This window comes from Rhodamnia argentea, chromosome 6 (assembly GCF_020921035.1).
Source record: "Rhodamnia argentea isolate NSW1041297 chromosome 6, ASM2092103v1, whole genome shotgun sequence".
NCBI classification, from domain to species: domain Eukaryota; kingdom Viridiplantae; phylum Streptophyta; class Magnoliopsida; order Myrtales; family Myrtaceae; genus Rhodamnia; species Rhodamnia argentea.
The window spans coordinates 18,303,061-18,316,936 of record NC_063155.1 but is presented as its reverse complement, the minus strand read 5'-3'; the positions used below and the strand labels follow the sequence as shown (position 1 = coordinate 18,316,936).

Sequence of the window (13,876 nt, the reverse complement as noted above, 5' to 3'; positions counted from 1 at the left end):
ATATTTGGAACATAAACATTTTTCTATGTTTACGTTTTGCGGCTACGATTTTCGGGAATATAAACGCGTTTGACAAGTACAAAAAAAAAACATTTTTTTCATCAAAAGGAAGGATCTGCAACCGGCGGCCGGTGGCGGGCGGTGGTGGCGGCAGGCAGATGGCTACGGGGGGCGACGACAGGCGGCGGGCGGCGGCCGGCGATAGGCAGTGGCGGCCGCTTCAGCTTCTCGCCGACGATGGTGGGCGGTAGTGGCTTGCACAAGCTCATCCTCGAGTTATTTTTAAAAAGTGTTCCAAAACTCAGAAACAATTTTTTTTTGTTTCTTTTTTTTTGCTTCAAAAGTGTTTCTTTTTTCAAAAGTGTTCCCCGGAACACTTTTAGAACATTTTTCAACCATACGCGTTTCTATTTCGAAAGTGTTTTGAGAATACTTTCGGAACAGAAATACTTTTCAAGGAGTGTTACCATACAGGCAATACTAGCTTAGTAGGAGGTCACGTCAGTGATAAGACCTCAATCTTGCTCATCAATTGCCGAAGCTTATTAGTTACTTAGCGTCGTTTAGGTCGGCGATCCAAGATTTTGATTGGATTAGGTGAGTCACCTGCCGTTTTATTGTAGCGCAATCTCTGTTTGATATGCACGGCGCGCTTCTCTAAATCTAGCAAAAGCACACATGAATTTCAGCGACAGAAGGCCTTGTTTGATTTCTTCTCGAGATGCGAGGACGTCATCCTTTCACTATCGCTGTCCCGAAGCATACGACCTCGAAGCCGTACTCTCTTCCCCTCTCTCTTCAATCGATTCCACACGATTCGCACGTTCTAAGGTTCCGACATGGAACCTCGTCCGACAGTCAACGCCCATCTTACACCTAGGCCAGATCCCACTTGTTTCTTTTATTCATTCCTTTGAGGGCCAACGATCCTTAGCCTAAGTAGCCGAGTTGACCGACAATTCCATGCGGACATCTTTCCGTGTGGTAACTGCATTTCAGGATCGTCTGTTTCCCAATGGTTAGGTCTGTAACCTCGTTATCAGTAATCCGTCTTTCCTTCTCCTTCTTTTTCACTTGTTGCTTTCATCCTCTCCACCAACTCCATTAGAATTCAGACAAAATGGGACGATGAAACCGTAACACGCTGACCCGATAAAGCGAAAATCAATAATTAAGGTAAAATGGGAGTCAAGGATTCATAGATTCTTTCGTCTTTAGACCCTCGAGTGGTGAAACATGCATGCCTAAATCTCTCTTTTCCATTTTGGTAGGACTTACCTAATTCAATCAGCTAAACCTACATAGTTGTAAGACTACATCATTGTTTTTGACGAGGATGACTGGCGAAGCCGCTGAGACTGGAATTGAACCCCGAGCCTCGAATCTCCTGCTCGGCGTTGGGTTTGGGTTGATCTGAGGTTGGTGGCCCGGATCGGCCTCGGTCGAGGGGTTTTGATCTATGTTCCTTATTCCGAAATGACCGGATAGTTAATTCAAGTCTGGAAGAAAAGAATAGACAACAAAGAGCGAAGCGATCCACATGCTCACGCAAAGAATAAAGACGACATGAATAGAGGACAAAACTAAATAAGCATATATGCGGGCTCGAAAACTTCCCATGCAGCCGTCCCTGTGCTACTGTCGCCCACCTGAAAGTCCATTTCTTTGAACTCCATATCTACCCCTCTCTCTCTCTCTCTCTCTCTCTCTCTCTCTCTCCAACACACTGAACTTTATAAGTAGTCGCAGCTGATTCTTGCCACCTCCATTTTTGGCAAATCTTGCTGCTCTCCACGAGAGCTTTATGATAAGAAAGGAAACATGGGGAGAGAGAGCCCAGAAGAAGATGGGTTGCCAACAAGCTCTCTGCTTCTCAAACATGTCCCTGGCTACGGCAACCATGGCGGCGACTCCATGTCTTCGAGTGATCCCTCGGTCACGCCTCTCGTCGTTTTCAGCACGCTCGTCGCCGTTTGCGGGTCTTTTGTCACTGGGTGTGCTGTGAGTGCTATTGCATCAAACTTCTCGTGAATTGCTTGCATGTGGTTCGATCACTGAGAACCCGGCTCTATTTTCTGTCGAGCAGTCTTGCTTTCCCTTTTTTTTTCCTTCTTCTTTGCATTTCTGTCACAGGTTCTTTCAAATTCAAGTGAATGGTTCGCAAGAGGAAGAAACAAATTGCTCGGTCAATGTTTGTCTTTTTGCTCGTGTGATTGGTCAAACTTTCATTTTCATTCAAGATGGTGATTTTTGTTTTGGCATTGGCACGGTGTTGCAACGAGGAAGATCTATACCTGCAATTCTTGTTGACTGTCTGATTGCTTTTTCTTTCTTTCTTTTTTAGCGGAAGTTAGATGATAATGTTGCAGAAGCACCGCTGGCATTTTGTGGATCACATGGCTTAATAGACACAAGATATTAGGCTGACCTGGATTGTTTTAAGAATAAAAATGTCAACTTGCTCCTTCATGATCAATTACGTTTGTTATGGAAACTCAATTTCGCAAAGAGACATGAAATTATCACATTTCACTAGTTGGATTGCATTTTTGAGGAAAGACACTTCTGAAAAACCAAATTTTCGGGTAATGTAATCTTTTATGCTATTTTTTGTTTTGCCTCTGTAATGTGATCTCCCAGGCGACTGCTCTGTTCAGGCTGTGTAGTTTCTCATGAGATTACTCTCCACCAAGAATAGGTTACCATAACTAGTGGCATATTTCCATAATGCAGTCTGGTTATTCATCACCCGCCGAGTCGGGCATAATGGAGGACCTGGGGCTCTCCACGGCAGCGGTGAGTCCTATCAAGCATACCTGCTACATGGCTACAACATTATAATCTCTCAGCCCTGGGTAGTTCTGTTATTCAAGGGAAAATGCTGGGAATTGCGCATCTTAAGATAAATTTCGTTGTCAGGAACTGAGATATAAGATGTGCTCAGTGCATTGCTAGCAAGTATGATCGATTCTGGCCAGTTTCAGCCAATTCCTTGTTCAGTAGATTCTGTGCAGAACCTCTGATATTATCATTGCGAATTTCATTTGACTTCTTTATCTCTGACACTTTTGGAATTAGGGAAATTTTCAGTCATGATCTGGGTTCTCTAATATTAATATTCCCGATTACTCATCTTGCAGTATTCAGTTTTTGGTTCTATATTGACAATAGGAGGGTTAATAGCAGCTTTACTTAATGGGCGGATCACAGATATGATGGGTCGCAGACGTGTAAGTCATCCTCTAGCCTTTCCAGCTATTCGTGAATTTGAAAATCATATATGTTTAACGAAGAACCTGAAAAAAATCTTACAGAATTCTTAATTGATACGATGTGACGCAGACAATGGGGATTTCACAAATATTTGCTGCTGCAGGATGGCTTTCTATAGCATTTTCCAAGGTTCGTGCTTTGTCTAATTGCCGCTTCAGAATTTTGCTTCATAGATTGTCAATGACTTGATCTGCAAAACTTCAATCGTATTCTACTTTTCTGAGTTGTCTATTCTCCGGAAAGGCTTTGAAGCAGTTAATCGTGTATTTCATCTCACCTTGCAGAATGCTTGGTGGCTCGATATTGGAAGACTGTTAAATGGAGTTGGCATTGGGATTGTATGTTACGTGGTAAATGCAGAAACATTCAGATTCCTTACCCCAACTAATTTCTAGAAGATGTTGGTCGTAATATTGTTGCCAAACAGGTACCCGTGTACATTGCCGAAATAACACCCAAAAGTATCCGGGGAGCATTCACAGCTTTAAATCAGGTGAAAATTTTGTGCCACTGTAAAATGTTAATGGTGTCGACTCACTGCATTGCCTATCAACCTTTGCTGGATCTGGTTGCAGTTTTCGTTATGCTGTGGCTTTTCATTAATTTACTTTGTCGGAACTATTGTTTCCTGGCGTATCTTGGCTTTGATAGGTACTGTCTCAGTTCTCTTCTGCTTTGTTTTGTTAGATCTATCTTGGGAAACATGATAAGGTCACTGTCCATGATTTTATTTTCAGGTTGTATCCCCTGTGTACTTCAGATTTTCGGTTTATTCTTTATACCAGAGTCTCCTAGATGGCTGGTAAGTTGTTTATGGAGTGTACCAGGTACTCATGAGGAGCCATGTAATATTGTGATTTATATCGTTCTTGTTTGAAACTTCAATTTCGATTGTGGCCATCACTTTGCTCTATGTAGCTTCATTCGATGCTGACGATTTCATCGGTGTTATGCCCAAATTCTTCATCCAATGGTGATGATTTCGTGGTTGAATAACCATGACATAATGGAACTTGGATAATTAGATGATGGGGCAATCTAAATAGCACAAGTAGCATGCTGCATGCCATGTTGAGTATTTTGTAGCCCACCGCGACGTATCGCAAGACATGGAATCATTTTGAATATTCTCATGCGCAAATACATTAATTTGTTAATATTTTAGACTGAAACTGGGAAGAGTGGTAATGAAGTCATTATTTTACGATAAATAATTTGAGTCATGACTGAAATTGAAGTCTAGTGGTGAACTGAGAATGACCAGAGGTATAGGCATTACAATTTCCATGTAAAGACAATTAGCGTAATCATTTTTGTAAGAGTTCAGTAATTATCTAAAAATTCTGAAATCACAAAATCAAGTTAATGTTGTAGGAATGTTGGAGTGAGGACTCTGCATTTTCCATTGCAAGGTAGATGATTTGTGCAGTTATTGACTGACAGGTAAAAGTCGGTCAAGAGAAGGAGTTTGAAGCCACATTGGAGAGACTCCATGGCAAAAGTGTCGACATTTCCCGGGAAGCAACAGATATCAGAGTAATTTCTCCGTTTCACATACCGATAGGAGAAAGTTTTCCCTTTTCCCTTTTAATTGTTAGAGTTTCAATTCATATTGTCTTACAGGACTATACAGAAACCTTTGAACGGGAATCGAAGTCCAGAATTCTTGATTTGTTTCAACGAAGATATGCTCATTCCCTCATAGTAAGCCTTCCCTCCAAAATATTTGAATTGCTTGCTATTTTTTGCTCCGTTTTCATTTTCCTATTTCCTAAATTTTCAAAGCTTAGATAGGAGCCGGATTGATGATCCTTCAACAATTTGGAGGGGCGAATGCATTTGCCTACTATGCGAGCTCTATATTCGAGTCAGCTGGTAAAAAACATGCTATAAATTTGTTAGTTAATCATAGGGAACTAAGACTTGGTAATCTCGACTTATCATCTTGACAGGCTTTTCAAGCAGCTTTGGTACCCGAAGCATGGCTATTATCCAGGTAATAGACTATCGAGAATTTGGCTGGACGACGAATTTTATTGTTCGAATATTCAAGATTCCTCACCTGTTTTGCAGATCCCGGCAACCGCTCTCAGCGTAATCTTGACAGATAAAGCTGGAAGAAGACCTCTTTTGATGGTGACGAAACCAATGCATATCGACGGAATGTCCTAAATTAAGTTGCTCACACGCATCAACAAATCTGCTCTTCATTTACAGGTTTCTTCAGCTGGAATGAGCTTGAGTTGCTTTGTTCTAGGATTATCATTCTTCATGCAGGTATTCAAACACTAACTAATCCTACTCATTCTTCTTAATCTCTAAAGTGGACTGAACTTTTCTTTTTAAATACCTTCATGTGAAACCAGGACCTGGAGTATTGGACAGAAGTCACTCCTATTTTGGTGTACGTATGCATTATGGTAAGTCTGGGTAATAAACATTTTCTGCTTTCTTGTTTTTCAACTCTTATACGGTTATCTCTTATGGTTGAGCGCATAACGAGTCGCGTCTCAATCCTACTTTACCAGGCAATAATAAATTGGAGATTACACTTTGGCAAAAGGAAAAAAGGATTTTGCGCCTAGTAGTTTTTCTTTATTTTTAGAATGTTTATGGCAAATGAATTTCTTTGTACGCTCATTGCTCAATTTATCTAGGATAAGATGGGGACAAAAAAAGGAAAAACATTTGACCAAGTTTTCTTCTGGCATGGAAGCAATAGTTAGATAGTTACTCATAATAATATTGCTGCTTCTAAGTCCTCAACCGTGTTTCCAGGGCTAGTTGTATTGAAGTTGCTGACAGATGATTATTGCAATTAGGTGTATTCCGTAGCTTACTCACTTGGCATGGCAGGGTTACCGTGGGTCATAATGTCCGAGGTAAATAGATACCTTCAGTCTAACATTGCACTCTGTTGTCTCTACTTCAAGACCGTATATAGGAATAGAAACCTGTTTATTCCGGTGGACATGTTCTTGATAGGTATTCCCAGTGAATGTTAAAGGGTCAGCTGGAAGCCTGGTGACCTTCTCCAATTGGTCCTGTTCTTGGATCGTCAGCTACAGTTTTAACTTTGTGTTCGAATGGAGCGCTCCCGGTGATTAATCCTCCTCTTTTTTTCATTCTTGTCCTGTGGTTTTCACTGGCTATGCTTCTCTGGAGCCTGAATACATGAACTGCACTAGTTCTTATGTCGGGCGTATGTACTAACAGGTCTATGTCTTGGCTGTGCTGTTTTCAGGAACCTTTTTGATCTTCGCGTGCATTTGCGGTTTGACCATCTTATTCACGGCGAAGCTAGTGCTGGAGACCAAGGGGCGGGCACTGGAAGAATTGCAAGCATCACTTGCCCATTTTCTGCAATGACTTGTACTTTGTTGTTGCCAACCACAAAAGGCATTGGAGTCAGGCTGCCGAGAGGCTTTTTGTATGATCGACTCTTTTCTGTGCCTGATTACGGCAAAAATTGCAATATCAAGTGGGGAGAAAAATAGAGAGATTTCCTTGCAATTTGTCCAACCTTTTACAGTGATTGATTTCACCTTCCTCTGGTCATCTTTGTTGGATACTGGCAAATTGCCATGCCAATGGCGATTGCTCTGCAAACATGCAAGGCTTCAAATCTCAGTCAAATTCCCCGATTACTTGTTCCTTTGACAATTTTCACAAAATTTTTTCAATATATTTCACTTTTATTGTTATGAGAATACGGATGTTACTTAGAAGTTATGCTTCAATTTCATCAATTCCAAATTACGCCACGTGAGGTGGGATATGAAAGTTAGTTCTGGTGGAGTGCAATCGAGTTCTAAACGTGCAATAAAGTCTGGGTTTTGACGGCGGCATTGAACCGTCAATTCCCTCTTGTACCGCCAACTTGGGTCTACTCGGATTTATGTAGCAGTAGGACCATGTTAAACGCGGTCGATTTATGTAGTGGTAGAACCATGTTGAACTTGAGGTGGGATATGAAAGTTAGTTCTAGCGGAGTGCAATCGAGTTCTAAACGTGCAATAAAGTCCGGGTTTTGACGGCGGCATTGGACCGTCGATTCCCTGTTGTACCACCAACTTGGGTCTACTCGGATTTATGTAGCAGTAGGACCCCGTTAAATGCGGTCGATTTATGTAGTGGTAGGACCATGTCGAACTTTGACATATAGAAAGAAAAAAAGGGGCATCCTTTTTCATGATACTCCGATTCGCATAAGCTTTTGTGATAGGGACGGATCCGTGCCATGTGATGTGGAGGCAATTGCCCCCGTTCATTGTTTGACGGCCAACTACCGTACCTTGAGTTTGGCAAATGTTTGTCAAATTCGCCCCCTCAAGAGTTTCAAAAAGAAAGCTACATGATAAGCTATTGTCCCCACAATTTCCTTTTAATTTTTGCCCCCTTGATTAGAACCGTTTATGGACAAATTGTGCAGCTTTCGAGAAATAATTAGTCCACCAACCAATTTCTCGTCATCATACACGTAGAAGTTCGACAATACTAACTTAGCCTCCGCTTGTTTCACGAAAAGTAGACGAATTGGAAAACGTAATCTTAGAAATGATCGCTTGGTGTCGCTTGAAATAATTACTCAAGGGAAAATGCTTCCATTATCGCTCACAATTTATACCTAAACATTCTCAAGGACGATGAAAATATTTTTCGTTCATTCATTTTCATAAGCTATTCAAGCGATCGTTTTACGAAAATATTTTGCAAATTCATTCACTCCTCGGGAAACATACGGAGACTTAAGATTACTAACATGAATGAAAATGTATCATTAAACTGTTAAGTTTAGCCCTCTAGAAATGAGTTGTACATCGGTCCCGGATCCGGAACCAGGTGCCGCCCTACATTTGCTTCGCGTGCAAGATTTTCTTTTCGTCAATTCCACGCGCTATCGGTCTAGTTCGCACATTAGAGGAGGTATTCGAGTATGTCGCCGCGACCGTGTCTTTTTAAATTTTCGATATCGAAACTGTCCCTCCGTGCCATCTCCTATTTCTAATTATTGCCCAAAATAGCGTCGGATGGAGGCAGTTGGTGTAGCTTGCAACGACCCTAAGTGAATGAATTGCCGCTAGAGCTACTACATGTTTGAACAAACATTGTAGCACATGATCAATCAAGGAATAAAGAACTTAGGAAAAGAAACCTGCTCGTGCAACGGACGGTCCATGGCTTTGAGCTCCCCTGTCGGCTCTGCCTCTCCAACTCTCCAAACCATCTCCCTCAATCCTCCGCCGATCACCCACGACTCGTTCTCGACAATTCCCGTTTCTTGAAAACTCCCCACGGAGAGCCTTTTCGGACAGAAGATATGGAGAGGGAAGAAGGCTTGGGAGAAGATGGGTCGCCAACGAGTGCTCTGCTTCCCAAAGAAGTCTCTGCCCACGGCAGCCATGGCGGCTCCGTCACGCCTTTGAGTGATCCTGCAGTCACGCCGCTCGTCGTTTTCAGCACTTTCGTCGCCGTCGGCGGTTCTTTCATGACCGGGTGTGCCGTGAGTGTCGTATCGAGTTTTAAGATTCGCCGGCAAGAAGCCAGCTCTGTTTTCTTTTTGAAGATTCTTGATTTTCATTTTTCTTGACCGCACTGCTATCGAACCAGAGGTGAATTTTGCAATCAGGGCGCCTTTTGTGACGATTCTGATGATTGCCAAGTAGACAGCGTAACAATTTCCTCCGAGGTCTACTGAAAATTTTCTGTTAAGGAAGAGATGAGAGGAAAGAAGCAAATTTCTTGGTCAAAGTTTTCTCTGTTTTCTTGTATGATTGGTCAACATTGTGTTTTCAAGAAAAATATGGGTTTTCAGTTCGGCCTTCGGTGTAAGGATAAAGCATCCAAGATCTGTGTCTGCTACTCTGGCTGAAAAAGAGGTCAAACGATCTTCATTAACTACTTCAATCACATTTGTGAGAAAGATGCCGTTTGAAAACTGATTTTTCGCCTGTCTCTTTAATATGAATCTGCGTCGGAATTTTCTTGGCATTGTGCTGCTCGTTGCATTTCTTGACAAGATTTGTAGCCATCAAGCCATTAACTGGTGGCATGTTTTTGCAATGCAGACCGGTTTCTCTTCTCCAGCCGAGTCAGGCATAAAGGAGGATTTGGGCCTATCCACAGCAGCGGCAAGTCCTATCAAGCATTTGTGCGATATCTCTAGGATTGTTCATCTTTTAGCCGCTATATTAATTGTGCTCTATTGTGAAACAACATTTGTTGGAGTGAAATAAAACAAAGCGACTTAGTAGACCAGCTAAAGTTTGATATCTTTATCGGTAACACCAAATGAATGGATGGGAAATGGATCACAACTCGCATTGACATTCTCCCCCACTTTTTCGTGTGACAGTATTCGCTTTTCGGTTCAATAATAACAGTTGGAGGTCTACTAGCAGCTCTGGTAAATGGGAGGGTAACGGATTTGATTGGTCGTAGAGGAGTGAGTGATCCTTTACCTTTCCCTTTCATTCTCGAAATCTCAGCGAAGAACATGACAGATCTTATGGGAATTCTTAAAAGATATGTCTGTTTGATGCAGGCAATGTGGCTTTCTCAAATACTTTGTGCTGCAGGATGGCTTTCCATAGCATTTGCCAAGGTTCTCTGCCCTTCCTTTTGCCTCTTCAGAAATTTTCTTCATCATTGATGACTCCATAAACGGGCTTCATAATTAAACAGAATTTTCCACGTTTGTGCTTATCATGTGGATGAGTTCATTCAGATATTGGTGCTGTAGGATGTTTTCGTGATTTTTCACTGCATGTGTGAAATTTGCACTTCAAACTATCTGTCTCGCTGGTTAAGGGATCGCCATCGGGAAAAAAAAAGACTCAATTGATTCTCTTCCTGCTAAGATGCAAGGAAACATCTTACAGACATCCCATTTTTGTGTATGATCACGTCATGGTTTAGGCTGTTAGATAGAGCATAAGCACTTAATGGTATACTCCATTAAATCTGCAGAATGCTTGGTGGCTGGATATTGGAAGACTGGTAAACGGGCTTGGCATTGGGATTATATGTTACGTGGTATACGCAGGATGATTCTGACCTTATTGTCCTGACAACTTTCTAGAAGTTGAAGCCACCAAAGTGCTGTTGATCATTATCTTTATCGTCAAACAGGTACCTGTGTACATTGCTGAGATAACACCCACAAGTGTCCGGGGAGCATTCACGGCATTCAATCAGGTCAAAAAGTTTGGGGGACGTAGAAATTGAAATTGAGTCGTGACAATTGATTTGCTCACCAACACGGAGTTGGCTTCTGTTTCAGTTCATGATATGCTGTGGCTTTTCATTGATTTACTTTCTTGGAACCATTGTCTCCTGGCGCATCTTGGCTCTGATCGGTAGTGTCTCAGTTCCTTTTCATATGTCATGTGGTGAATGAGATGGGAAACATCGAAATGTCATTCTTGGTAATATCATCTTCAGGTTGCATTCCCTCCGTCGTACAAATTGTGGGTTTGTCCTTTGTTCCAGAGTCTCCTAGATGGCTGGTAAGTTGTCAGTCCAGTTGCGGTATGTGTATTAACATTTCAAAAGCACACCCACTGTGACACACAATCCGATCGGTGTACATCACCCTTGTAAGGATTTGCTAGTTGTGTAAAATCATAGGACTGGATGACGAAGCCAAGATTATGCTCATTTTTTTGTAAGAAAGATCACGAGCAGATGGCCACTTACAGGTAAAAGTCCACAGAGAGGAGGAGTTTGAAGTGGCATTACAGAGACTCAGAGGCAAAAGTGTTGATATTACTCAGGAAGCAGCTGATATCAGAGTAATGTCTCAATATCACTTCTTTCGGATAATTTGGAAGCATCTGATTTTTGCTTATGACGTTTTCTCATTTCACTTGTCGGTGTAGGACTATACAGAGACCTTTGAACGGCAGTCCCAGTCTAGAATTCTGGATCTGTTCCAAAGGCGATATGCTCATCCGCTTATAGTGAGAATGCCCTCCAAATTATTCAATTTGCTTGCAATTTTCATTCCCTTTTCTTTTTCCTAATCTTGTCAACGTGTTAGATAGCAGTTGGGCTGATGGTGCTTCAACAATTTGGTGGGACTAATGCATTTGCCTACTATGCAGGCTCCATGTTTGAATCAGCTGGTAAAAATCAGCAGATGAATACATTAGTAACTTATGAATAGTTAAAGCTTGGTTATCTGAATCTGCTATCTTGGCAGGCTTCTCAAGTAGCTTTGGTACCAGAAGCATGGCTGTTGTCCAGGTACTAGACTATGCAGAATTGCGGTGAAAGACGAATTTGCTTGCCTCATCACACTTTCTTAAGATTCTCCACATGTTTTGCAGATGCCAGCGACTGCTCTTAGTGTAATCTTGACTGATAAAGCTGGAAGGCGGCCACTTCTGATGGTTAGGAAAATGATAAATTTGCCATACTCTCCTTAAGGAGACCACTTTCCAAGATACTGAGCCCGAACCCAAATTTTATTTGCAGATTTCTTCAGCTGGAATGTCCTTATGTTGCATTCTTCTAGGATTGTCATTCTTCATGCAGGTTTCATGAACAATAACTATGCCTACTTGTAATTCTCGATGTTTTCAGGTGACCTTATTTTTTCCTCCTCCTTTTCTTTTTGCTGAACCAGGACCTTAATCATTGGAAGGCAGTGACCCCAATTTTGGTGTATGTAGGAGTCATGGTAAGTCACTACAAGAGTGCCTGTTTTCCTTAACCATTGCTCAATGACTCGTTGAAGAAGTTTGCTGACAGATGACTACTTCGTTTAGGTGTATTCCATAGCTTACTCACTCGGCATGGCAGGATTACCATGGGTTATCATGTCCGAGGTACTTGCCTTCAGTATCAATTTGCACTCTGCAGTTTCTATCTCAAGACCATTCTCAGTAAATATGTTCTCGGTAGGTATTCCCAGTAAACATTAAAGGTTCGGCCGGGAGCCTGGTGACATTCATCAATTGGTCCTGTTCCTGGATTGTGAGCTACACTTTCAACTTCATGTTCGAATGGAGCGCACCCGGTACTCTCTCTCTCTCTCTCTCTCTCTCTCTCTCTGCTTGCGATATATTCTGTATCTATGCCTAATCTGGACTGGTGCTACTTTCAGGGACATTTTTGATATTCGCATGCATATGTGGTCTCACAGTCTTATTCACCGCGAAGGTAGTGCCGGAGACCAAGGGGCGAGCATTGGAAGAATTGCAAGCATCACTTGCCCATTTTCTTCAATGATTGGGTCTGGGCCAAACACAAACAGCACTGACAGCAAGGCTTGACAGGAGGCTTTTTGTTGCAAAGAATTAATGCAATGTGAAACGGTTATTTAAAAGAGGAGAAGTTCCATAAGAGTACATTCCATCAATGTCAGTTGGTGCACTGCACCGGCCCGATTGTATCTTTAAGTAACTATATTTGTATAATTGCACACCGATAATACAGCAAAACTTCAGTAGCCATTAGTACAAGTCAAATGAAAGTGGTAATTTTCTGATTGACTAGATCTTAACGAAATTAAAGTAGGGCTACGTACAACAAAGGATTCCGCTATAATTAGCACTTCGCACATCTCGTTACATCACTCAATTACAAGCGAAAATATATATATATATATATATATATATATATATATATATATATATATATAACAGTAGTTATTCATGAGCCTAAACCAAACTATCAATGAAAAAAAATATACGAGCTTAAATAGTAAAAGTCCTTTGGTGTCCATAGGGCGCTGCCTCATTGAGATCTCCATTAGAGCGAGACTCCTCCAGACTCCCGACTACTCTCGCTCATGTGCTTTTCCATCGCATGGGAGTATGAATCATACTTCAACACCCAAATACAATCGTGAAAAGACCGTCCCTCGGCTATAACTCCAGGCGCTGGAACGTGTCATCCGATATGCATGAGTGGAAATACGAGTTCTTGCCTTCCCTAGAAAAATCAAACCCTTCAAGATTTTTTTTTTTTTTTTGTGGACCGAGGGAACCGCTAACCAAAAGTATGGTACAAAAAATATTAAATTCCACGATCGAAGGAGCCTTCACGCACACCCATGTGGTTGATGGAAAGAGGAGCGGGGGAGAGAAAGGGCCACTGGAGTTCTTTCAAATCATAGAGTTCAATGTAATTTAATGTGACCCCCTATCGACGCGGTGGACTTTTCTCCTTTGGGTCTCTCTTGCTTTTGTGTTATTAATCGAAATGTATTTTCAAATACAGCATATGCTCAAGATCGTCCCAAGAGCACTCGTAAACATCCAATCCGTCTTTTATTGGGTCGATCTTTAGTGGAAGAAGTTAATTTAGAAAACCCTAATGAAGTTCAGAGACTTGTGTAGAATCAGTCTTATTTGGTACATGATCTATATGATTGTGCGAGTTTCCAGTTACACCCATTCGGCAAAATTATTTCATCTCTACCTATGAGTAAAGTTAGAAAAAGAAAATTCCCTCTTTGGGCGTTTAATCATACAAGATAAATGGAGAGGCGTGAGGATAACTTCCCACACTATTCATGGATCGACTCTTCTCACCTTCCCGCACTATTCATGGATCGACTCTCCTCACCTTCCATACCTGTCAAAACAATAATGGA

General features: G+C 41.6%; 1 protein-coding gene and 1 pseudogene across 3 annotated transcripts; both read left to right on the top strand.

Annotated features, from left to right (window-relative positions):
- Nucleotides 1–1,645: 1,645 nt before the first annotated feature.
- Nucleotides 1,646–6,792, top strand: LOC115751682 (annotated as a pseudogene).
- Nucleotides 6,793–8,414: 1,622 nt separating this feature from the next.
- LOC115751687 (sugar transporter ERD6-like 5) lies at nt 8,415–12,695 on the top strand. 3 transcript variants are annotated; one of them, XM_030689645.2, is made up of 18 exons: nt 8,415–8,776; nt 9,342–9,404; nt 9,629–9,718; nt 9,818–9,877; nt 10,243–10,308; nt 10,405–10,470; nt 10,556–10,631; nt 10,717–10,781; nt 10,974–11,066; nt 11,154–11,234; nt 11,315–11,399; nt 11,477–11,520; nt 11,604–11,666; nt 11,752–11,811; nt 11,903–11,956; nt 12,045–12,104; nt 12,181–12,295; nt 12,383–12,695. In XM_030689645.2, the coding sequence occupies exons 1-18, from the start codon at nt 8,594–8,596 to the stop codon at nt 12,505–12,507; spliced, it is 1,449 nt and encodes a 482-aa protein (XP_030545505.1). In that variant the 5' UTR covers nt 8,415–8,593; the 3' UTR covers nt 12,508–12,695. The 3 variants fall into 3 exon arrangements, 2 of the variants coding, with proteins under 2 accessions (XP_030545505.1, XP_048136934.1); XR_007198811.1 differs by lacking the exon at nt 12,383–12,695 and having other exon boundaries at nt 8,438–8,776; nt 11,752–11,807; nt 12,181–12,260; XM_048280977.1 differs by having other exon boundaries at nt 8,438–8,776; nt 9,629–9,877.
- The last annotated feature ends 1,181 nt before the right edge of the window (nt 12,696–13,876 follow it).